Source organism: Hyperolius riggenbachi, chromosome 4, assembly GCF_040937935.1.
Source record: "Hyperolius riggenbachi isolate aHypRig1 chromosome 4, aHypRig1.pri, whole genome shotgun sequence".
In the NCBI taxonomy this organism is placed as follows: Eukaryota; Metazoa; Chordata; class Amphibia; order Anura; family Hyperoliidae; genus Hyperolius; species Hyperolius riggenbachi.
The window spans coordinates 372,629,723-372,657,187 of record NC_090649.1 but is presented as its reverse complement, the minus strand read 5'-3'; the positions used below and the strand labels follow the sequence as shown (position 1 = coordinate 372,657,187).

At 41.9% G+C, this 27,465-nt stretch overlaps 1 protein-coding gene across 2 annotated transcripts in view; it reads right to left on the bottom strand.

Moving 5' to 3' along the window:
• Positions 1-27,465, bottom strand: part of VTA1 (vesicle trafficking 1) — a 329,615-nt gene that overhangs the window by 58,723 nt on the left and 243,427 nt on the right. The window contains exon 6 of one of the 2 annotated variants that reach the window (XM_068232038.1): positions 10,496-10,663. In XM_068232038.1, coding sequence (XP_068088139.1) covers positions 10,496-10,663 — 168 coding nt within the window. Of the gene's footprint in view, positions 1-10,495; positions 10,667-27,465 lie in introns of both variants that reach the window. The other variant, XM_068232037.1, reaches the window with a different exon arrangement.

Genomic DNA, 27,465 nt, shown 5'->3' with positions numbered 1-27,465 from the left:
ATAGTTCACACCTCAGATCATCGGTAAGCCAGCCGCAGAGAAGTGACAGTCAGGCAAACAGTGCATGGTGACGGCGCGTATACTTCAAATACAGGAAGTGAGCAGTGATATCCCTTTCTGTATCTGCGCCATCACTGTGCACTATTTGCCTGGCTGTCTCTTCCCCACTGATCTGGGGTCTGAAGTATGCTGCAGAGCAGCACAGCAAGGAGCGAGGAATGAGGAGCCAAACTTTGTGGAGGCAGGACAGGACCAGGACAAGTGGCATGCGGGCAAGAAAGTGGCAGGCAAACCTGGTGTGTACCACCTAGCCAACAGCAAAGTACCACCGGTGCTACGTGTACCACAGGTTGAAAAGCCTTGCTAATTTACAGGCTCTTAACAGTAGTTAATGTACCACCCAGCTGGCTGAAATGCCCTTAATTAATCACTACGGAAGAAAAATTGAATAGAAGTTAACCCACGCCCTCCCTTTCTCATTAGCAGGAAAGGTGAGTGGAAGCTCAGCTAATGTTTCCCCTCCTAAGAGGCAGCACTGCCCAGAGAAACAAGGATGTTTGATCAAGGAGCTCAACTGCTCAGATATTCACAGAAAAGTATTACAAAAAAATTACAGAAAAGTATTAAGAAAAGATATTTGGGACCTTTTTTTTTTTATACACTTACCTTGTGACAGGGGTGGGAGGGGGCTTTAAACTTTATAAATAACACATACATAAACAAGTAGGTGTGTGTTTGTCTAATGAACAATATTATTAGCAATGACAGGAACATCACAAGTGGCAAGAATTTATGTACCATTTCCAAAAGAAAAAAAAAAGGCATCTCTCTAGAGCGTAATGATGCCAGTAGTCTTATTGCTGCAGGGAAACAAATTTCATTAACATGACTAACAAAATAACGTCACTGTAATAAGATACATACAATGACGGAGTGATGCTAAAACAAATACATAATGGAAAAGAAAATTCTCATGAAACAGACACACCTGAACATAAAAAGCACACTGTGCAAGTTACGTTATCACCAGTTAAATTGTAAAGTAGCAGAAAGAAGTTCCAAGTTGTATTGCACTAACACAAGCAGGATTTGCAGACTAAGGCACTATATGTGCTGCTCCAGCAACTTCAGGGAAGGTGGGCAATCTTTATGTAAAACACAGCAGTGCTTTTTAGTGCATTCATCTTCAATTTATAAGCTGTGATTAAAAGAGTAACACTAACAAGATCATCATATAAACCTTGCTGCTTCGCTAATTTCCTCACACCAGGTGAGGAGATTAGCTTGGTTTATACGATGATCTTGTAAGTGTTACTCTTTTAATCACAGCTAAGAAATTGAACATGAATGAACTATAGATCACTCCCGTGTTTTACATATAAATTGTAAAGCAGACCTACACTGACAGTTTAGACGGTCATGGCCGATGCCATTTTAACCACTTCCCCTCTCCTGGGTCGATTAACTACACCCCTGCAAAATGCCATAACTATGTACAGGGACATAGCTACTACGTCCCTCCCCACCGCGCGTTCCCGCTCTCCCCCCCTGTGCTTGTTAACGCCGATCGGTAACACAGTTCCCATTCATTGATCTAAGTCCCCATGTGAATGAACGCAGCAGTCTAGTAGACGTTTCATTCATGAAGACCGTCCACGCAGTCATTCTGGTTTGCGTACTAATAGTACGCATACTGAAGTATCGGGGTTAAGTACCGGGGTTAAGGAAAAAGAACATGCCGGGATCGCGCTGAGGCTTCTCCTCGCAGCAAGTATCGGGGATTAAGGGAGAAGATGCGAAGATCACACTGCTTCTACTCTGCCGTGGAGTGGCCTGCACTCAGCGGCTGGAGGAGGACGACACGGAGAGCACGGATTCCTACATGGACATCTGGATAGGTGAGATCATCTACCCTTAAGATGTAATGTTTAGTTAGTTTTTACTAGTGGGAGAAGCAAGAGTTAGTTTAACGTATTGTAGTGTAACTTGTGGGGGAAGCAGGAGTTAGTTAAGTGTTGTGTTATTGGGGGAGGGGAGCAGGGGTTAGTTTAATGTACTGTAGTGATACTGGTATAGTGTAGTGTAGTAACTGGTGGAGGCATCAGGGGTTAGTGCAGGGTATTTAGTCTAGCTAGTGGGGACAGCAGGGGTTATTGTAGTTTGGACAGAAAAAGCTTGGGGGAAAAAAAATGTCTACAAAACGCCCCTGTACTATAGGGTTTAGCATATTTTTTTCCTGGTTTTTGTCCTCTAAACCTTGGTGCGTCTTATAGTCCGGCGCGTCTTATAGTCCGAAAAATACAGTATATAAGGGGTTTATCTTTGTATGCATGCAAGACCCCTAGTTTAAATAAAGGTTACTGTGTGTATATATCTTGAAGGGTGTCTTGTATCTCCCCCCCCCCCCCTCCCAACATATTCGGAAAGGAATATTGTTAGTGGCATTCAGTGTTGTGATATAAATTGTTGATTTAATGTTAAAAAATGAATGACTTGTGTTTCTCTTCAAAGTGATGTTATAATCCCCTCATAGGTCCCAGGGACTTGCAATGTACTTTTTTCTGATTCTGCCCAATTAAAGAACTAACTACTATGCGAATAACTATAACAACTATACTATTCCATCCAATATCTAGTTTAGATCTTGACACAAGTTCAGGGGACACACACGTTGGATTCTTGGATGAGACATGCACAAACTACCGAATTAGACGAGTTCTATCTGGCGTGTATAGAAAGCTTTAATCAGCAAATAAAAAGACGTTTATTATTGTTTGTTTTTCTCCATTTGGAGACACTGTTCTTCTGTAGGTAGCCTGTAAACTGACATTGAGAGGTATTCTACTATCTACAACACAGGGCCATCTAGCAATAAGCAGTATGCCATGTGGTATGCAAACAAATACCATGCCAGCTGACATGTGCAACTAGACAGGACAGCTGGATAGGTGCAGGTACTGGGGGAATTTGTGGAGAGGGTAAAAGGAGAGCTTTAGAGTTCACATAAAGCAAACCTGAGAGGGAATTAAAAGGCAAAATAAACATACACATTACCTCCCCTGTAGTCTGCTCATTAATCTCTTTCTCCTCTCCTGCATCCTGTTTGTGCACCTTGATCAATGGAATTCTTCGTCCGCCATAACCCAATAACAGCTTCCTGGTCAGCATGCTGTTAAACTGTAATATTGCCTACTTGAGGCATAGGGAAATAAGGACATTACCTTGCTCATCAGTTGTCCTTTCAGTTATAACTGACAGCAACTGATTATACCTGACAGCAATTGAAGTATTTCAGTTCTGAGAAAATCTTGTCAGGGCATGAGCGTGGCGGTGGCCCCAGGACCGCCTAACACCAATTGGCATCAAGTCCTAGAACGGGGATTTGCAGAAGATCGCGCGCATCTCCGCATGAATGAAGGAGCTCCGCCATCAGTCTCCCAGCTGGGATCACCGCTAGGAGACTGTTAGATGGCGAAACCGCCATCTATTTACTCAGTACAGCGCTGCTATCTAAGGCAGCACTGTACTGGGGACAGTCGTGTCACTCGGCTGAAGCCTATCACAGTCGATCGCGCTGATTGGCTGACGGTGGGAGGAAGGGAGAGGGATAATAAAAAAATAAGTAAATTTCTTTAAAAATAAATACTGTATATACTCGCATATAAGCCGACCCGCGTATAAGCCGAGGTACCCACTTTTCCCTCAGAAACCAGGAAAAAATGATTGACTTGCGTATAAGCCCCCTACCCAGTATAGCCCCCTCCACAGTAGCCATATCTGCCCCCAGTACAAGTCATCCTCTCTCCCCATAACCAGATGTGCACCAATGATGATATAGCTGTGTCTAAAAATGCCACTAGATGGCATCAGAGATATGAGATATGAGCAATTGCCACACAGGAAGAATCCCCAATCAATTCACTGCTGACACGTTGCTTCCACGCTCCGCTCCACAAGCCAGAAGACACAGGTAGTCTTGAGCAGTGCACTCTGCACCCCATGTTGCAGGGGATCCGGGGCATGGACACAGCAGGGAGCCATCTGGCAAGAGCATGATTACTAGTGCACGGTCCTTACACTCCTCTGCCAGTAACAAAACCTGCTCCACCATCCATACTGCTCCACTGATTCACACATAAGCCGAGGGGGTAACTTTTCAGCACCTTTTCTGTGCTGAAAAATTAGGCTTATATGTGAGTATATACAGTAATAAAAATATTTGTTAAAAAAAAAAATTAACACTGGGGGAGCAATCAGACCCAACCAACAGAAAGCTCTGTTGATGGGGAGAAAAAGGGGGAGGGGGAATCGCTTGTGTGCTGAGTTGGACGGCCCTGCAGCGAGCCCTTAAAGCTGCAGTTGCCAATTCAGTGAAAAATGGCCTGCTCTTTAGGGGGGTTTAAAACTGCGGTCCTCAAGTGGTTAAGAAGAAAAAGCTTCTGAGAGGAACTGACAGTGAGGTAAGAATGTAATATTCATTTGAAGGCACATTGTGTTTATTTTAAATAATGTTATTCACTTTAGGTTTCCTTTAGGATAAGCTCAATTTGTAAACAGATATCCTTTAAACCATACAGAATTTCATATACCATAGTATGTAGCTTGTAAAGCCACTGCACATCAAATTATCCATCAATGCTAACTTTGAACAGTGTTTGTATCCAATTTAAAAGTATACTGGGGTGTTACTGAACCTGCCTATTAGCTCTACAATACATAGAAGTGAAGAGAGAGAAGGTCAGGCCGATAATGTTCGCTTCTTTATAAGTTCTGATTATCTGATTACAAAATGCCTGATTTGTGGTTTACAACTCTAAGGGCCTGTTACCACTACACAGGGATTCTGGATGCAGAAAACTGACTCCAATGAATGCCTATGGGAAATATGCATCAGAAAAATCGCGTTTAATGGAAAAAGGACCATAGACATTCATTGGAGTTTTTCTGCATCTAGAATCCACGTGTAGTTGAAACAGGCCCTAAGCTTGCCTTTTTCAGCTGTCCTTCCTCTTTCTAGCTAAAAGTCTACCTAATGAAATTGCCTGCATGTTTCAAAGCTCCTCATACCACTACAGGACGATAGCTGCACTCTTAACCCTAAAATTGTCATTTTTTCCCCCCAACGTATTCGGAAAGGAATACTGTTAGTGGCATTATTATGACATTGTTTGCATATAAAATAAGCATGCCCATGTATCGAATCTTGATTTGATCATGTATGAGTTGTTATTCAGTGTTGTGATATAAATTGTTGATTTTATGTTAAAAAATGATTGACTTATGTCCCTTCCAGAGTCATACCACTACAGAACAATACAGAGCTGCACTCTTAACCCTAAAATTGACATCAAAAAGACCAATTTTTATGATGCCGAGTTCCCACTCAGGAGCCTCACTGGGACATGAGCAGCTCCCAAAGCTCAAGAATACATCTCCTAAAACGGACTTGCAGTTATTAGTTATTTTATAGTACTTACTTTATAGTTAACTGAAATCACATTAAAATATCCTTGCAATAATTTGAGATTTATATTGATTAGTGTAAAAATGTGATTTCATATATTCTTTGACAATAAAAAATAATAATAATAATAATAATACAGGGGTGAATAACATGAAACTGAATAAAGACTTTAAACAGCGAGTTTTTTCCTCTGAAAATAAAATCTTACATTTGTCCACCCAGTGAAGGCAGCCAAACAGTATTACAAGTGTGGCAAGAGAAACATTTGGGCGGCCCTCCTCATTAACAATGGAAGTGACATAAATATGACCTGAACTAGTACATTAAGTATTCTTTGTAGATATCAGGAGGATTTCCCTCTGATAAAAAAGCAAAATATTTCAGAAGTGATTATGGCAATGTGAGTGAATGATGTAAAACAAACACAAGATAATGAAAGGAAACACCTTGCTCATTTATAAACAAAATTAAAATTGATCTTTCAAACTGACATGATATCAGTTTACATTTTGACCTAAAAAAACATTTCACATTGGCGTAATGTTTCTACAAGTAGCAGATTTATATTACTATTAACTTAATGATTCATATCACTAGCAGATTCACTGAAGTCAATTCACTGCACGTTTTCTGACTGACCCTTTCAGATTTTAGTGATTTTTTTTCTCACAAGTATCATGGACAAATGTAATTATACCAAATTTTAACTAAGTTCAGTGTTTTGGTTACAATTGCAACCTTTCAAAATTTCTCTCAAATCACAAAGCATTTTACTTTTATGTCGCCTAGCTCCTAGTTGGTGGAATAGTTGATGTAAAGGTTTTCTTATTGCTTTTTACATCAAACAGAGTTACACATAAAAGCTGCAAACAATATCATAAGTTAATTCTTATGAATAGCTACGATATATTAAATATTTTAGGATCCTTAAAATACAGAACTCAACTGTTCCAAGGTAGATTTAATTAATGGTATTCGTTCTTAAAAAGTAGGTACTTACACACACACACACACACACACACACACATATACAATATATTATATAATATATATATACATATATATATATATATATATATACACACACATATATATATATATATATACATACACACACACACATATATATACACACACACACACACACACACACACACACACATATTATATATATATATATATATATATATATATATATATATATATATATATATATATATATATATATATATATATATATATATATACATATACATACATAAACACACACCTACAGATCCAGTTAAGATGCCAAGGGCGCTGGGAAGTCAGGGGTGACAGGTATAAAAGATTATTTAAAACTGTCCAATGTTTCCTGCACCTCCTTTCTGACAGAAACCATTAAACCTTTAAATATATTGGATGACTGATGTAATCAAAGCATTAGTACATAACTGGCACAAAATCTTACGGTACGCTATAGGGGCCCATACAACTATCGATTTTCCCGCCGATATATGGCCGATTCGATCACAGTGATCAAATCGGCTGTGAAATCGCCGCGCACACCGCTGACATAACGATCGATTTCCGTCCTAAATCGATCTTTCCCGTCGATCCGTCCATGCGGAAGATTTCTCTCGATCGCCGGCGAGTCGGGAGTGCGTTGATAGCGGCGTTCGAATTCCCAACGACTGACGCAATACAGCGGGTGTACATTACCTGTTCCGGCCAGCGCGAGTCCCCGCTGCTTCTTTCCGCGCTGGGTTCCGGACCGGCTGCAGCTACACAGAACTTCCTGTCCCGGCAGGAAGTTTAAACAGTAGAGCGCCCCGACGTCCAGAAAGAAGAGGATCGTGGGAGCTGCGCTGTGCATATTGGGGTCATATCTGCTAACGATTGTGCATATTGGGGTCATATCTGCTACAGATTGTGAATATTGGGGCCATATCTGCTACCGATTGTGCATATTGGGGCCATATCTACTACCGATTGTGCATATTGGGGCCATATCTGCTACCGATTGTGCATATTGGGGCCATATCTGCTACCGATTGTGCATATTGGGATCATATCTGCTACTGATTGTGCATATTGGGGCCATATCTGCTAACGATTGTGCATATTGGGGTTATTGAACGTGTTTTTTTGTTCAAATCTGCTCACATAACGTGTATTTTCTTGAGAAAACCTGCACAATTATGTGCATTTTCTGGGAAAAGGGTCACCAAAACTTGGGCCCTCTGTCTTTGCGTTGCACTTTTAAAGGAAACCCGAGGTGAGAATAATATTGAGGCTGCCATATGTATCTCCTTTTAAGTAATACCAGCTGCCTGGCTGCCGTGTTGGTCCTCTGCCTCTAATTCTTTCAACCATAGACCCTGAACAAGCATGCAGCAGGTCAGGGGTTTCTGACAATATTGTCAGAACTGACAAGATTATCTGCATGCTTGTTTCTGGTGCAATTCAGTTCACTACTACAGCCAAATAGATCAGCAGGGCTGCCAGGCAACTAGAATTGTTTAAAAGGAAATAAATATGGCAGCCTCCATATCACTCTCACCCCGGGTTCACTTTAAATTACAGTTAGCCCTGCCCTCATCCGGTCATGACCACGCCCATCTTCTGCAGGTTTTGGCCACACCCCATTTTTTGCCGCGGCCATCAGCTACCCCGGAAATTGGTCCAGCACCTGCATAGCACCCCCTAAAAAAAATTCCTGGAGCCGCCACTGTACATAATGCCCTTGTGTTTAGTGTTTCCACAGGAAGAGGCGGAGCACCACTCTCCTATGGTGTCCCTTGTGATGGCTGGAGAATATCAAAATCAAACTTTGAATTTGATCCCTAAAACACACACACACACACACACACACACACACACACACACACACACACACACACACACACACACACAAAAACAACAAACGACTGGTTGACTTACCTAAATCCTCAATCTCAGTTAGGAACAGAACTAACTAACTAACCTAAACTAAAATTTAAAAATGTAGGAATCATAAAAGGATGTAACTCAAATACCACTGAACAGTAAGAGCTAACATGTGGTATGATTTCATTTGGGCATGTTGACAACAAACAACGCAAGAATTATTATATTCTGAAGACATGTTGCATACATACCGAGTTATTTTGACTTGGAATAATTATAGCAGGAATTGTGTAAGAAATAGTAGTATAGTTGTATTGATAATAACCTTATGTATGGAGGAGCAAAGCCCCATCTCTTCTATTAACCTAACGCAATGGTTAAAAAGAATAATGGATATTTATGTCACCTTTGTCCTTAGCATACTTTCCCCCCCGTTAAATTCCACCTGTGGGTGATGTTAGAATGACATACAATTAAATGTGTTAGGCTATTTGACTTTTAGTTTGGGATTATATTTATATACACAATAACAATCTTTTCTACTTTTACAGAACTGTGTACATTTAAGTACGTTTGGGCAGCATGGTGGCGTAGTGGTCAGCACTCTTGCCTTGCAGTACTTGGTATTGGACACTATTTGCATGGAGTTTGTATGTTCTCCCAGTGTCTGCGTGGGTTTCCTCTGAGCACTCTGGGTTCCTCCCACATCCCAAAAACATACAAATAAGTTAATTGGCCCCCCTCTCCAAAAGAAAATTGGCCCTAGACTATGATACATACACTATACAATACAGACATATGACCATGGTACGGATTAGATTGTGAGTCCCTCTGAGGGACAGTTAAGTGACAAGACAATACACTCTGTACAGTGATGCAGAAGATGTTGGCGCTGTATAAATACTAAATAATAATCTAATTGACCTTAGTTTGTTATTTTATTTACATAAACAATAGCAAATATCATATAAACAATGCATTCTAGCTTACATAAGAGGTCACAAGATTGATCGGTACCACCTTTCACTTATTTATTATTATTTAGTCAAGTATTTATATAGCGCCGACATATTACGCAGCACTGTACAGAGTTTATTGTCTTATCACTAACTGTCCCTCAGAGGGGCTCACAATCTAGTCCCTACCATATTCATATGTCTATCTATGTATCATGTAGTGTATGTATCATGTAGTGTATGTATCATGTAGTGTATGTATCATAGTCTAGGGCCAATTTAGGGGAAGCCAATTAACTTATCTGTATGTTTTTGGGATGTGGGAGGAAACGGGTGCCCGGAACAAAACACACGCAGACACGGGGAGAACATACAAACTCCTTGCAGATGCGGATACGAACCGGGGACCCAGCGTTGCAAGGCAAGAGTGCTAACCACTATGCCAGTGTTCTGCCCTAACTTATAGCAAACATTTAACAGATGTGATCAACAATAGTGTATTCCACTGGGGGACGTTTAACAATGAGCATTTGCTCTGTTAAGGACCAGAAATTCCTATTGTCTCTAAAGGTAAAACATGTGTCCTTTGACTGCATAGCAGGTAATATAATAAAAAGAAACAGACTGGTCCCTTATGAATCAATATCAAATAAAAAGAATAATCACACAATTACTACTGTATAATTCCCAATCCTCTCTTTGATCCTGAAAATAAGCAGGGTCATTAAATAAACAATACTAAGTGTCCCCCTGGGTATGAGTTCTGTGCATTAACTGATGGTATGCTGGTTTTATACATAGATATTACATTTGGAACAAACACGCTGAGTAGGCCTACACAAATGTTATTCTCAAGAGACACCACTGTTATTGTAGGTGCAGCCAAATGTAACGATTACACAAACTACAACGTGTTATCATTAGTTAGCTAGGTTAGTATATCATCCTATTCTAGCACTGCATGCAAACATTCCTCATAAGGTTAAAACTTCTTGATGGGTGATGTGACAGTTCCCAAGGGAATATCACTGGAATGGCTTCACCAGATATAGAAATTGTGTAAATTACCATATATCAGTCCTCAATTCATCTCTATTAACAATGAAAAATTTGGGACAGTGAAGTAGGGTTTTAACATATTGCCACCATATATTCGAATGGTAAGAAAAAGTCCTCTGCAAATTTAAGAGAATAGAAGCATTGTTACCTGTACTGTGCGGAAGCTCTGCTGGAGTGTTAGCTGGTGCATGTGCTCCTGGAGGAATCTGAATACCAGTATAGTTAGATGTTGGCACATTTCCAGGCTGGTATGTAGAAGGCGATCTCTCGGGTGGTTGACCAGTTCCAGAAAACAGTCCCTGATCATCATTTTCATCTGCTGAAAAGCAAACAACTTGCATTAATTGTTAATAGAAAACACATTAGAAATAAAAACCCTGACTTCATATTGATCATGTAAATCATTATATTAAAGCATTCATGTGTTGCTTTGAAAAGGACTCCAAGCTTAAAGGGAAGGTTTAGGGACAGTTGATAAAAAATAAAAATCCGAATCCACTTACCTGGGGCTTCCTCCAGCCCGTGGCAGGCAGGAGGTGCCCTCGGCGCCGCTCCGCAGGCTCCCGGTGGTCTCCGGTGGCCGACCCGACCTGGCCGGGCCTCTTCTGCGCTCCATTGTGCGTTCCACGCCGGCGCGCTGACGTCATCGGACGTCCTCCGGGCTGTACTGCGCAGGCTCAGTAGTTCTGAGCCTGCGCAGTACAGTCCGGAGGACGTCCGATGACGTCAGCACGCCGGCGTGGAACGCACAATGGAGCGCAGAAGAGGCCCGACCTGGCCGCCGGCCTGGCCAGGTCGGGTCGGCCACCGGAGACCACCGGGAGCCTGCGGAGCGGCGCCGAGGGCACCTCCTGCCTGCCACGGGCTGGAGGAAGCCCCAGGTAAGTGGATTCGGATTTTTATTTTTTACCAACTGTCCCTGAACCTTCCCTTTAAAGAAGACCTAAACCCAACACTCTCCTTCAGCTCTAAAATATAAGCAACAGCATAATAACCTTTACAGAAAAACCTTTATTTGTTACAGCGCACAGAACTTCTACTAAGATTCTGCAGTGTAGTTACTTTTTGGTTTCTAGTGATTGGCTTGTACTGATGACACCCTCAATGCAAGCCGATCACTAGAGGTAGCTGTACGCAGGAGACGGATGCCTGCAATCCCCGCGGGCACCATGTATTAGGTAAGCCAGCTACAGCTACACACCCCGTGGGGGCAGGAGACACAAGGGGGGGGGGGGGGGGAGTGGAGGCCCGTGGGGGAGCCGGTCACACGCTGGAACAGAAGGGGACAGAGGAGGACACAGAAGGAGACATGGGGGCACAGGAAGACACATGGGGGAGAAATGGGGGATACAGGAGGACGCATGGAAGAGACAGGGGGGACACAGGAAGACACATGGGGATACAGGAGGGCACATGGGGAACTCAGGAGGACACCATTTGGGGAAGAACATGTACAAGATGTTCCTGGAACATGGGCGCATCACTCTAAACCTAGGTGCATCTTATATTCTGGAGAGTCTTATATGGTGGCAAATACGGTAGTTCACCTGGAGAGAATATTTTCCCAAAAAGTTTACCTTTTCTCGAAAGGATACCTGTGGCTTTTCAAAAGCAAAAAAGGTTATACCTCAACAGAGGGAATCCTCTGGAATATCCAGGTGCCTCCGCTATCCCCCTCAAGCTTGCCATTCTAGTGCTGGGACCCTCTGAACCTATTCGACAAGAATTGTGTAATAGGTCCACATGGCAGCACTGTGTAGCCTGCACAGTAGCATGGAGCTGCCAGTGCACATTCTTCCTCCATCAATGAGCAGCTCCTAGATCAGCAGTGGCGAACCTATGACACGCGTGCCGGGCTAATTTGCTGGCACGCCACCGCTGCTTATGAACTGGCCGCAGCGTCTACTAGACGCCGCCGTGCCAGTTCATAGCCCGCAGCCCCGCAGTCTCCCGGGAGGCAGACCAGGGCTACGGCAAGATGGCCGCCGAAGCCCTGTACTGGAGACTATTTGTCTCCAGTACAGGGCTTCGGGCGCCATCTTCCCGTAGCCCTGCACTCTGCCTGTCAGCGGCAGCGCGGGAGACTCAGCTGCAGAAGGAACGTCCGGGGGAGATGCGCGCCAGAGCCCAGCAGAGAGAGAAGACTTCTGTCAGGTGAGTACATTACTTTTTTTGCAGATGAAATGCGGCCCACTGTGTTATTTTCTGCTAAATGCTATGTTTCCCACATTGTGTTTATTTACTGTGAAATGCTGCCCACTGCGTTTGTTTTCTGGTGAAATGTGGTCCACTGCGTTTATTTTCTGGTGAAATGTGGCTCACTGCGTTTGTTTTCTGGTGAATTGTGGCCCACTGCGTTTGTTTTCTGGTGAATTGTGGCCCACTGCGTTTGTTTTCTGGTGAAATGCTGCCCGCTGCGTTTATTTTCTGGTGAAATGTGGCCCACTGCGTTTATTTTCTGGTGAAATGTGGCCCACTGCGTTTGTTTTCTGGTGAATTGTGGCCCACTGCGTTTGTTTTCTGGTGAAATGCTGTCTGCTGCGTTTATTTTCTGGTGAAATGTGGCCCACTGCGTCTGTTTTCTGGGGAAATGCTGCCCGATGCATTTGTTTTCTGGTGAAATGCTGCCCGCTGCGTTTGTTTTCTGGTGAAATGTGGCCCACTGCGTTTATTTTCTCTTGAAATGTGGCCCACTGCATCTATTTTCTGGTGAAATGTGGCCCACTGCGTTTATTTTCTGGTGAAATGTGGCCCACTGCGTCTGTTTTCTGGTGAAATGCTGCCCGCTGCGTTTGTTTTCTGGGGAAATGTGGCCCACTGCGTTTATTTCCTGGTGAAATGCTGCCCGCTGCGTTTGTTTTCTGGTGAAATGTGGCCCACTGAGTTTGTTTTCTGGTGAAATGCTGCCCGCTGCGTTTGTTTTCTGGTGAAATGTGGCCCACTGCGTTTATTTTCTCTTGAAATGTGGCCCACTGCATCTATTTTCTGGTGAAATGTGGCCCACTGCGTTTGTTTTCTGGTGAAATGTGGCCCACATTGCAAGATTTTCTGCTGAAATGTTGCACACATTGCGTTTATTTTCTGGTGTCTGGGGTAACTGTTGCTGCATTTATTATTAAGGGCTCATTCACACTACAGAACGTATGCACGAATGCGATTTCATGCATGCGCTGCCAATGCACAGGGATCGCATGGAATGCACGTTGTGGTGCGCTAAAGCGTGGACGTCGGCAGCTGTACCCATCGGGGAAACGTATGCGTTGTGCGTTAAAATGTTCCCAGATGCGTTACAACGTAACGCATGGGAACGCACACCTGTAGTGTGAATGGTAACATGGAAGTCTATTGACTTTCATGTTACCATATGAATCTTACATTATGTGCGTTGCGTCAAAACTGACAGCGCAGCACATAGTGTGAATGAGCCCTTAATGGTCATAGTTGGCTATATTTGCTGCTTTGGGGTTACGGCGGGTATAAATAGCATCATACAGGGTCTGCACACCCATGATGCGAATCCTCGTTTCACCACATCATGGCGGAAACACTGCTTTCTTATGCCTCGCTGTTACATCATTACGTTAGCTCCGCCCATACAATATCATGGCCACACCCATTTTTCGGTGCTGCGCGCGCCGCAACCCCACCCCCCATTGGCACTCGGAGATAAATAAGTCGGTGTTAGGTCGCAGTTTGGGCACTCGGCCTCTGAAAGTTTAGCTGCCCAGGCCTTCAGCACTAATTGCGTCCATGCTCGTTCTGAGACAAGAGCAGCTGCAAAGGTGAAGAGGGTCCCAGAGGTGAAGAGGAGGGGTCGTAGAGGATCCAGAGGCTTCCCTCCACTGAGGTAAGAAAGTACATTTTTTGTCCATTAAAAATTACTGGTTTGTTTTAAAGCCAGGTGCTTGTTATTTGGTGGTGTACAGCTAGTTCGAGGAATGCTTTGAGAAAACAGCAATGTGGGAATCATGGAAGTCCCAGACTGTTACACAATCATAATTGAAGTGCTATGCATGAATATATGTATTTGCAGTTTAAGGTGAGAGGCATTGGATAAACTGGAACACCCCGGCCTGATAATTTGCAGTTGTATCAACTGAAAAGTTCCAGGTGATCATGTGACAAGAAGCCACAGAGATTAACAGGATATTCATTTAGCATAGGATGAATGAGGGGATGAATAGTGTTGAATGGCACACATTTATGTTCTTTGAAATCATAGTTGTCTTATGACTAAAGTACACCATTAACAACTACAGCGTACCTCTAAATGATTAAAATGAAGAACTGTTTAACTTAGAAATACTTCAGCTGACCTCTTGGTCATTTAAGTTTTTATATTATGAGGCATACTTTGAAAACATTTCTGAAATGTTCCTGCTGCTTGAATGTTGGGATATGGCAGCTAGCAGCAATCTGAGGAGGTACAGCTGGCACTCATGATTGTGGTGTGATGCTTAATGTGTCTCTGTTTTCTTTTAATGGAACAACATGGAAAATAGCCTAATGTTTAAATGTGCAACAATGACTCCCCAGACTGTAATATTTACAGAGAAAACTGACCATGAGTCAAACCAGAGAGGTAAAAGCCTGCAGGACATAGTTGTGCAGCAGAATGTCTGTAGGCTTACCGTACATTGGTATAAAATATCAGAACAAGAACAATATTGTTTTAAGGGAAGATTCTGTGTTTAACAGGTTTTAAAGAGTGGTGTGTATGTGCGTTTGTACCCTTTTCATTAAGAAAACCACAACTCTTCTGCATACATTTAGCAAAGTTTAAATAGGAACGTTACAGAATATAACTTAATGAATAAAATTGCTTATTTTGTACATTACTTATAAATTATTTAGTCAGTATTTGCCCATTGTAAAATATTTCCTCAAACTGATTTACATTCTTAAACATGTGACAGATGACATCTTTACTGCTGGTAGATACATTAATACAGAATGATTGTTTACTGTGTGTTCCGAAGTCATCAGAAATGGAAGGTGGTTCTGGGAAAATAAGCAGGCAGCCTAGGCTAAACATCACTGGGAGTCTGGGTTATTTACCAATATACAGCAACATATACTGTAGATATGGGAAGTTTTTCTGATGCTGAAACCAGGAATATGAAGGTAAAAGTGGGTAATGTGAATAACGGACTACATTCTACTATAGAGTAATCAAGCAGCTCGGCGTGACCCAAACCACTAGAAAAGTATAGGGGGGTTGAAAATGTAAAGCTATAGGCATGCTATACACCAGCGGTTTTGGATGCAAGCCTTGCTACAAGGGCATAAAGAGATCATTTGCATATTCAGTAGCGGTGCATTGTGAGTAACCACAGATGTTAACTTAAAGCTGAATTATCGCAAGTACCTACTGTTTTAAAGGAAACCATAGATGAAAAATGAAAAAGATTTTATACATACAGTACCTGGGGCTTCCTCCAGCCCCATCCGCCTGGATTGCTCCCACGGTGCCATCCTCAGCTACGAGAACCGGGTCCCGTCACTGGCGCCATCGGAGCCAGCCTACGCAGGAGAAGTGCACCCTCTACGTATCTCTTCAGCAGCTGCTGGAGAGATATGCAAACAGCTCACTTCTCTTACGCTAGACTGGCTCCCACTGACAGAAGTGCTGTGACCCACTTCTCGTAGCTGCAGGCAGTGGAGGATGGCGGCGTGGGAGCGATCTAGGCGGATGGGGCTGGAGGAAGCCCCAGGTATGTACAAAATCTTTGCCATTTTTCACCAGTTCATCTTTAAACTTGAACAACAAGCTATGGTTTGAGCTCCAGGAAAAAATATTAAAATGGGAAAGAAAAAAAAATGACAAAAGAATCAAAATGCAAGGCAGCAATGAGAAATGTAATTGCCGCATATCATAACATCCATTAGTTAAAAAATGGAAAAACAACAATTGTCTTTCAGTTTATGATCATTCATTACGCACGGATTCAGATGTAGGCAAAAAGGGAACTATCGTGATTATACAGCATCAAGTCTCCACAGGGACTAAACTAGCAGCTTTGCCACAGCTCTGGACCTAAAACCATTTGGAGAGCAACACAAAAAACTACAATGAATATTATAACTGAACAATTTGTTTAACAGACAGAGGCACCAGCAGGATAAAAAATGGACCATATATAAACAAAACAATAAAATGGGGGGGCCAGCAGCTCCCTGCACACTGCAAATCCGATTTGCGATTCCAATTTTCCCTCAACGCTATCAGCAGAAAAACGCAGAAAAGAACGCAGCATGCAGTAACGATTAAAAATCGGAAATCGGAATCGCATGTAACAAGCGATTAAAAATCGGAATCGCATGTAGTGTGCAGGGAGCCTTAATGTGCAGATACTTGATGTGGTAACATGTGGCGCTCAAATCTAGCATTTAACAGCCGCTGTAGATCAAGGCAGGAAAATATTATTAGGATTTTGTTAATTAGGATGACTTTTTATAGCAAAGTTTAGGATCTTTATTTATCCAGTTAACATTCTACCCTTCCGGTCTCTGTTTGTGTTTTCCATACAAAATATTTAAATGAATTTGTCAACTCCAAAATCCATACCATTTGGAGCTCCATAATTCCCACACATTTTGACTAATTTACTCCAGAAGCTCATTAGTCCTCATCTTTTGCCATCTGGGATATGATAATCATTCCCAAATGTAACCATGGTCCAAATAAATAATACAAATTCCATGTAGTCAAAGACCTATATGTGAATGTTCATATTCGGAGTCCTTTAAAAAAAATAAAAAAAATTCCAATTCTACATTGTTTCAGCTTAAAAGGACTTCATCATCTACATGTGATCTAAGCCCTCCCAAAGAGGAAGCTTGGCTTCAAAGGAAAATGACACATGTAATCATCCTAAGCATTCAATTAGGGCTATGTTTATTGGAAACACATTTACCTACAGATATATATGATTACATGAATGAAAGCTGATACACAAGACGACACACTGAGATTACGGTGATAGGGTTAGTCTATATGACTCTAAAAACAACGTTAGCATTGGTTTCCAAAAGATCTTTTTATGAAGCTATTTGAAAGGGTTTTCCGAATGATTTACTTTTAAGATTTAAATTTGTATATGACTAAGTAAGTAAATATAAGCTGTCCAGCAGCACTCACTACAGACCCTCCCCATCTTGTGCTACAGGTTGCCACTGTGTTTTTAATGAAAGGCGAGCTAGTAATAAAGGGAGAACTTTGCAAGATTCTGCAGATGGCGCCTTAATAGGCAGACACGGCCACAGGATTCTGGCCTTTTCTTGCTTTTTTTCCCTTTTTCCTAACAATTCACCTGTAGCCTGGGATGTTGTGCAGGTAGTGGAGAGTTCGGGACCCAGAAATGTTGCCGCCTTGCTGTTGCCTAAGTCTGTTGTCTGTGCAGGTACAGGCCGCGTGGAGTCGTGTGGCCGTGTGTGCCACCTAGGAGGTTGGGTCTTCACTGAGGTCAGAAGACACTGCGCCAATTGGGACACCTTTGGCCTTTGGATCCTAGCTCCATCCACCGCAGCAGGGACATATTTGGTTCAGACCTTACATGATGCCAGACGCTTAACCAGAAGCCCTGCCAAATTCTGCAGAATAGTTAGGACCCATCACAGCAGCACTGCCAGATGTCAGCAATCGGGACCCACAGTAGCGTCAGCCATCCCCGCACGTTTCTTTCATGAAGAACTGGGCCATAAGGGGGCCACCCCCCTTTTCAAAGTCTCCTTAGGGATAACAGATGATTGCCAAGTGCGACTGGAGGCACCGTAGTATGGCAGCCTTGGCTCTTGGCTTTCGGACATTCCCCCCTCACTCTGACCATACAACCTCACTCCCACCCCCTTCCTTGCAAAACCTGTACGAGCCCAAACCAAATCTGGGTACAGCCCCCTTTGTACTTGGCAAAATAAATTATTCTGAGTCTGATTCTTACTTGATGCTATCAACTATTGCAAGAACCAGTGAAAGGTTCATGTTCAATATTTATAGTATTTGTGGCTCTGTAGAGTAAATAGGCCATTGGCACAATGCACACAGTAGTTCTGGAATTGTGTAAGGCTTTTAGACACATAAAGGAATGAGTTGCATATTCAGTAGATGCATCATGGGGGATACGTCTCACATAAAGCTGAATAATTGCATATGCCTCCTGCTTAAAGAAGGCAAATTAATAGTAAGAATAGCTGTTATGTCCTAGTGCAGAAGCGTTACACTTCTGGTTTGGAATGCACCTACTACACAGTACCTACAGTACCTCTGTAACACACAAAATCTCATGTCCAAGCTAGCTATTCTAAAGGTTTTTGGACGTGAGACTCACGTCCCGCACTAACAGCCACGGATGTGATCCTGCTTGTGCACGCACGCCCATTTGTGCGCCTATCGCTCGTGCACGCTTGTGCAATCATAAAGATAGAGAATTATTTTTTTTAATTAAAGGGACAGTGAGCCATTAAAAATTTAAGTTTTTTGTTTGCATGAGAAAATCTCTACTGCGGCTAGGCAGAATGCTCCCGGCAACGGGTGCAAGAACAAGGACACACGGGGCTAGGGCCGTGCAGGCGCAGCGGCCAGGAACAGGCTCAGCTGCCGAAACTGAGCCGTGTGGCGGGGGACCAAAGGGTCCTAGAGTACAGACACAGGCACAGGCCGACTGCAGGGGGCCAGTAGAAGCCCCAGGTCAGTAAAACTGCATGTTTAAACTTTAAACTTGGCTTAAGTATCCCTTTAAGGGGTAAAAACCCCAGAAACTGAAGTGGTTAAATAAAATATGAAGTGAAGATAATCTTAAGAGATAAGTGTATGGGTAGTACAGATAATAGATAGAACATTAGTAACAAATAAAAAAGTCTCATATTGTTTTCCAGTACAGGAAGAGTTAAAAAAAAACTCGTTATCTATGCAAAAGAGTTTCTTTGAGCTAGTCGACCAACTTGGTCGAACTCAGTCCTCTTTTCTAAGGAGCAAGAAACAGTGAGAGATAGCTTGAGATAAGGTTTTACTGCAGGAAAGTTCAAAGGGTCATAAGCTGTGCTTTGTTTTGTTTTAAAGCTTAAATGCAACGGTGACAGTCTGATGCAATGTTATATAGAACAAACAAAAAAAAAAGCTATATAACGGAAAATAAAAATGTGAGACCCTTTTCTTTGTAACTATAAGGTGCAATAAAGTATTTATTACAAACCAGATTGTGCATATAAATTGAGAATAGAAATTAAATGCAAACCACATGCACAGTACGCTATATACAGGGAATCATCAAACAACCAGGGAATGCAGCTAACACACATATCCAACACCCTGATAAAACTATCTAACTATGTACACAGCAATATACTGTATACAGAGGATATATACAAACATTTACAACATACAAATATATACAATTAGCATAGTATCAAAGAAGCAAGCAATAGCAGAGTCAAATAGGTAAGCAGGGTCCGCAACGGGTTTATCAGATCAAGCCAAAGTACAAAGGAACAGGCAAGAGGCAGAGTCAAAAACAGGCTAAATAGGTGTAGCAACAAATAAGCAGGTAAGGATCAAGGGACAGGGTTGCAGGAATCAAGGAACAGGTACAGGAGGTGTCCAGATACTTAGGCCTTGAAGCAACAGCAACCACAATGTTTTGGCAACTAGCAGGAAGCAGGGCAGTCCTTAATAGTCAATATGATCAGCAACAGGATGCAGCTGGTGGAATGAACCTGCATAATGTGGTTCTGAACCACCCACAGGCCAGACAAGGAACTACAGGTCTTTCTCACAGTGAGCATAACAATTATACAAAATTATACAAAATGGCTTTTTGCATGGAACTAGAAATGGGTTAACTATAGTTCTCTAAAGTTAGAGAATTACACTGGGGGTGGGTGAGTAGTAGTTTGCATGTAGGGGATTTATCTTAGGGAGGCGATAGCTAGGACATAGAATTAAAACAATATTTAACGTTACTGGGCTATAGGTTCCCAAACCTACTGGCTGTCAGCTGTCAAAATGCTCAATTGAAACATACACCCAGAAACCTCTGAAGACAAAACATTAGCATGAGAAAGGCAAATCTTGTCAAAAATGGCATCTTTCAAAATAGATCGAATTTAACACCAGCTATAATACAATCAGCCTGCTCCAGCTTATCACTATTTATGTGTGTCATTGGGCAGAATGTGACTTTTTCGCAAGACTTCTGGCATAATTTTAACAAGAACAGTATAGTGATAACAATACAACTCCATCCAAGCACAGTCTGTTCTTCAGATTGAAAGGCAAGTCAATAAGGGGATGGGTGCAGCTCTCAAGTCAAAGGATGTGTCTCTCACCCTAACAGTATATCTTGGCAAACGCTCATTTGTGTTAACTTAAAAAATGTACATTGACATAAAGAATGCATAAGGGCTGCCATCAGCTGCGTACAATTAACAATGTTAACATTTGAACAGTCAAGCAGCACAAAATGCTATTGTTTCCCACAGGAACAGTTTAACATCTTGTTTTAACATGTGTAATGCATTTCGGATTATGAAAATGATAGATTTGGAGAAATGCAAGAGATCCAAAAGAAAAACAATTCATAATATGATTGTGTCGGAAATGTGGTAAATGTCAACAATATCTAGATAAGCTTAGCAAAGGCATTTTTAAATTGGAATATATTAGATATAAAAGTCTCAAGTAATTCAGCAAACCTGAAGTGGAATCAGAGTTACTTCTACTGCAGACGAATGCATGGACCCATAGCAACAACCTATCATAAATTAATCCAGGACAGCTCAGATTTATTTGACAACCAGTAATCCCCCGATTCTTCTTAAAGGAAACCTAAATCGTTTAGAAAAAAAAACGAGTTTTGTTTCTTTCGACTGGCTGCGCGTGTCGTCATTCGTACTCCCGTTGGTGAGTGTCCTGCGCAGACGCAGTACGAGGTTTTCCCTTACTGTGCCTGCGCAGGAAGCTCTTGCTGACGGGAGAGTGAACGAGGTTGCGCAAACAAAACTGAGCTGCGGCAGGGGACCAGAGGATCGGTTTGACTGCAGGGGGCCAGTAGAAGCTCCAGGTAAGTTAAACTTTTTTAAATAATTTAGGTTCCCTTTAAAGGGAATCTGAAGTGAAAATAAAACTTATGATATAATGAATTGTATAGTATAGCTAAGAAACAGAACATTAGTAGCAAAGAACAAAGTCTCACAATGTTTCCAGTACAGGAAGAGTTAAGAAACTTCAGTTGTTATCTATGCAAAAGAGCTGCTCTAAGCTCTCTGACCCAAGTTGGGTCAGAGGCGGTAGTATTTTCTAAAGCACTTGCACATTAAAGAAACAGTGAGAGGCAGCTTTATATAAGGTTTTACTGCAGGGGAGTTCAAAGGGTCATTAGCTCTGCTCTGTTTCATAGTTTAAAATAGTGTGTGGTTTGTAACTGCAAATAAGACAGAATGATGCAATGTTACAAAAAAAATGCTATATAACTGAAAATAAAAATGAGACTCTTTACTTTGCTACTAAGGTTCTACGAAATATCTGTACTACACATACGATTCATACGTTTCTTTTTCACTTCACTGTTACTTTAAGAATCTGACAGCAGAAGAGCTCAAGAGTATAGCACAATGCTACACAGAGAGCCATTTCCACCCAGCTTGCAGTGATCTGGTTATCATTCACTTCCATACGATGTGTGGTAGACAATAAGAGCTAAATTACTGTTGACTAATCAGAAATGGCTATTGAGGAGACAACATTGCTCTGCATTAAAGGATACCCAAAGTGACGTGACGTGTATGTACAGTGCCTAGCACACAAATAACTATGCTGTGTTCCTTTTTTTTCTTTTTCTGACTAAAAGAAATTCCTCTTTTTATCTCTTTCTTGCCCTAAGAAGCCCTTTTCTGCTAGGAAAGTGTTTTATAGTTGGAATTTCTTTACAGTGAGGGTCACACTGTAGTCACTTTCTGTCAGTCAGAACTGAGTAAGCCACTTACATACCTGATATTTAACTCTTTCAGACAGAGAAAGAAAAAAAGGAATACAGCATAGTTATGTGTGTGCTAGGGACTGTACATACACATGTCTATCTCAACATGTCACATGTCACTTCGGGTATCATTTAAAGGAAACCTGAGACCGTAAAAACAAAAAAAAAATGTACATACCTGGGGCTTCCGCCAGCCCCCATCCAATAAATAATAATTAAATTAATAACTTGGGTCTTTAAAGGCTAGATGTAATTTCATATTTTTGTTCCCAGTATACTTTAAAAGTAGTCTCTAGTAGTAGTGTTTAAAGTGCAAATATATTGGGTACTTACGAATTATACCTTCTAAAGAGTTTGGCAGTCCCTCGTTTAAGTTTTGTTTGCTCCACTAGCAGGATTTAACCCTTTTTGAAAAGCTGAAAGTCCTGGCTTTCCATTACACCAGGTCCCGTGTCAGTGTAATGCTCCATTGCCAAGTTAAAGGGTTTTGAAGGAGGGGTGTCCCCTGCATCTTGAGAGGTGAAGAGGGTGTATATGAAAATGACATCTTCTGAAGGGTTTTGTGTATAATCTTGTAGCTGTCACATGTAACTAATTTTAGTGTTTTACTTTCACACTTTTGTATCCATATTCCTAATTGTATCCATACTTCTAATTCGGTCTCGTTTCTTTGGTTATTCCATGATGTGATACATTTGAACCTTCACAGGAATGTTAGGAGTACTTACTGTTCATTCTTAATTACTAATTAGTTTTTTGGAAGGATGTTCGACCTCTTTAAAGCTTTATAGTATGTTTATACAGGTGTTTCAAGGGGGTACTCGGTGTGGACATTCAGCTCCCTGCCAAGTGCTTTAAATACTAAGGTGTTACATAGTGCACAGAGCAAACTGTCTCAAAACAGACTTGCACATTTACATGGCCTTTGCAATGTGCTGTCTCAAATACTGCATGTAACATTTGACTTACACAAAGAAATTTTTGTTCCACTGAGCATCTAGTGTAGATGCAGAATGCTGTCCGAGTTGAGCAATACAGATGTTGCATGCACGTGTCTGCATGTAGTGTTCATGTGAACAGCCCTTGAAAATAAGAGTAGTAAATCTACACCCATTTGCATTGGTTATTAATGCAAGTGAGTTTAGATCTATCTTTGTCAGTCTTCTAGTATGAGTACTGCTGTGTTCTTTCCCAACTCTGGGATCAAGCTGTTTCTGAGTCTCTCAAGATCCCATCAGCCAATCCATCAAAGCTTAACAAGACACTGTAACAAAACAAAAACAAAAAAAAAACCCTCTGGGTGATTACCTACCTTGGGAGGGGGTCCAAATGAAGCTTCACCATCCTCTGTAGCTTGTGGGATTCCAGCCCTGACTCTCTCGACAAGGCTTAACAAGGGTGTGCAGGCAATATTTACCTACCGCGATCCTGCGCAGGCGCATTTGCGGCTCTTCATTCGTGTTAAGGCAGAAATTGCCAAACCTGATCAGATCCGCTCTACTGCGCAGGCGCTAAGGACTTGTGCCTGAGCAATAGAGCGGGTCTGATCGGGTTCGGCTATTATTGCCTCAATCCGCATGAAGAGCCGCTAGTGCATCTGCGCAGGATCGTGGTAGGTAAATATTTACCTCGCCGCTGTTCGGGGGGCGTTTCCGCACTGGATTGCCGGGACACTGGAGGACGGGGAAGCCTCGTTTAATCCAGAAGCTTCCCCCTCCTGAGGTAAGTATCCCCCAGAGGGTTTTTTTTTCATTACAGGTTTTTTTTTAACAGCAATGCACGCATTTGTTGTTAACTAGCAAACCTGTTATCCCATGAAGGCATTCAATAGCTTAGTCTACCATTCAATCAAGTTTTCAACATCTTTTAACCTCGCTGGCGTTTAGTCCATAATGGTCACGGGCAGGAAAAAGAAGATCAAAGCGGTACCAGGGCTGTGGAGTCGGTCCAAAAATCCACCGACTCCGACTCCTCAGTTTAGGATTCCACCGACTCCAACTCCTCTAATTTGCATATTACAATTTTGTTGATTAAAAGTATGTAACATGAAATTCGTCTCTTAACTGCCAACGCTTAGGAATTTTACAAGACAACTGAAGTGAGAAGGATATGTAGACTACTATATTTATTCCCTTTAGACTAAAACTAGTCCTTGGTGAGAGTACTTGTAAAAGGTACAAACCGGAACAAAGAAGATCTATCAGGCCCTAGGCAATGTAAGTGTGGGTACATGTAAGAATGATGTGCAGGTACTCTGCAGGGGAATGAGGAGATTCTTCCTCTATTACACATTCTTCGTGCACAATCTGAACAAGGTTTATGGGTGACAGACAAGACCTCTGTGTTCAATGTGCACAGCATTCTAAGTGGATTCCCTGCAGCTCTGTGGGGAGTGCATATGTAGAGTATAGTACTACTGTGTAACAAAGTAAACCTGAGACAGATGAAATTAAAGTTTTATACATACCTGGGGCTTCCTCCAGCCACCTTCAGGATAATCAGTCCCTCGTTGTCCTCCTCCACCACCTGGATCTTCTGCTGTGAGTCCAGGTACTTGAGCCAGACGGGCGTAGTGCGCATGCACACACTCCGCCGCCAGGAGCATACTACACCTGTGCAGCACTATTGCGCAGGTGCAGAATGTTCCTGGCTGTGGGAGCGGCATGCGGCCGGACAGCGCTGACTGGCTGAATTACCAGGACTCATAGCAGAAGATCCGGGTGGTGGAGGACAGCGAGGGACTGATTAGCCTGAAGGGGGCTGGAGGAAGCCCCAGGTATGTATAAAACTTTACTTTTCATCCGTCTCAGGTACCCTTTAATTCGTAGTCACCAAACCAAATTTTAACAACATATCAAATTATTTGATTTCATCAGCAAAGGGAGTGCATACATTTGCATAAATCAGCATCAGTGCAGAATTATTTCCATCTTATTGACCATCTCTATTAGTGACACAGCTACACATCAGGCTTTATTCTTACAGCATAGATGTTATTTAGTATATATAAGAGATTCCTGTGTACACATCATATATACAGTCACAATCAGATATGTATATCTGACCTTAAAAATACGGGGACTGCTTTATTGAAGCAGCACAAGTAACTAATTTTGATTGGTTTATTTCATTTTTGTGGACTAAGCACAGCTATTACTGTATATATACATTATTTTTAATGACTATTATCTGAGAAATAGAACATTTCATCATATTTTCTATTTTAATTACAGTTACAAATTCATTAGGAGTCGGAGCATTTTTTCCCGACTCCGACTCCAGGCACCCAAAATTGCCCGACTCCACAGCCCTGAGCGGTACCACTCCGAGCGCCGCCACCATAACTTCTGCCTGCTCTATCCACTTTCACTGACAACCCTTCCCCCCCAGGATAAGTTAGCTAGCTATAAGTGTCTCAGTACATGGTAGTTAGCTATAGATACCACAGTATAGGCGTGTCCCCACCCCCCTAAGCGATCCCCCACCCTGCAGTGATTCCCTCCACCCCTCCGCAGCAATAGCAGGCAGAATCAGCCTGTGGTGTTTGAGCAGCCGACAGATCTCTCTCTAATCAGATTTGATCAGAGAGAGATTTGTCTCTTGGTCAAATCTACCCATCGTTGCTAATGTATGGAACCTTTACATTCGTATTAGTGCAGATTGAGCAGCTGCAGCTTGAAAAAATAAATGATCAGAGATTTGGGGGAGTCATTTTGAAATTTAGTTTTTATTTTGTGTTTCAAGCTTTTATTATACTCAAAATGTATGCTAGACCCTTGCTTGACACATTTTGGTATATTACAGGGAAAAGGGTTATAAAAATTATTTGGAACACTTTTTGCACAGAAATCCAACAGAAACTGAACGCCAGGGGGGTTAATACCCTTGCTGTGCACTACTTATGGTAGGCCACCATATAACATTTTTAGGGTTTTCCACTAAAACTGAATTATATGTGTACCTTTACTTTGCTAAGAAGTTCCATGAATGGGGCTCCATTCGCAAATAACTTTTCTCCTGAGTTTTCTCCTGGGAGATAATTTTTATCTACTACTTAAAATAAATTTACAGCACTTTGGAATTGAAAGCGTACAAAAAAGTAGGAGAAAAAGTACTATCAAAATTATTTTGAGTATTAATATCACCTAGGATAAAAAAAAAAGTCTTGTAAAAGTAATGCAGCTTAATGGCTAACTGACAAAGTTAAATGATGCAAGCTTTTTTTATTACTTTTACAAAACTTTTTTTCAACCTACATAATTTGTTTGGCTAACATGGTACAGAGACATTTTTACTGCTATCACCTAGAAGAAAACTCAGGAGAAAAAGTAAATTGCATATGGGCCATGATAGATTCAGCAACATTAAGAAAGACTAGGAGAGAACTGAATATAGGAGATTGCAGTATGAGGTAATTTCTTGTGGGATGAGCCAGACGTGCTTATGCTTTTTCTGATCTGCCCAGAAATGCCCACAATAGTGGACTCACAAAGTACAGTTATCTAAAATGCTTTCCTCAGCCTCCTGAATGTCTCCACCCCACCCCTTCCTCCAAGAATCCAGATACAAGTTTATACAAAGTTTACTGGTATCCACAGGCACCATAGATCTGTGAATTGAAAAGGCAAACTGTTGGACTGTTTAGATCCAGAGCCAAAGCTCCCTTCAGCCAATAAGTGGCATTGAGTAGGTAAAAGATGGGCTATCTAATCACTTTGATAGAGAAACCATGAACATTCTATTGCATAACAGACCTGAGGACCAGCAAAGAATGGTAGCACTAGATAAAAGGGGGGGGCGTTGAGATGATAACTGGCAAAGACACTTTAACATGAACTTGATGTGAGAGACATACAGAGGCTGCCTGAATCACACAACTGAAACAAGCATGCAGTTAGCAGATTTTTGTCTGAAACATTTGGTCTGCATTGTTGTCTATGGCTAAAAGTATTAGAGGCACGCAATGTGCATTGTTTAACCACTTAAGGACCGCAGTCTTTTCACCCCTTAAGGACCAGAGCCTTTTTTCCATTCAGACCACTGCAGCTTTAATGGTTTATTGCTCAGTCATACAAGCTACCATCTAAATGAATTTTACCTCCTTTTCTTGTCACTAATACAGCTTTCTTTTGGTGCTATTTGATTG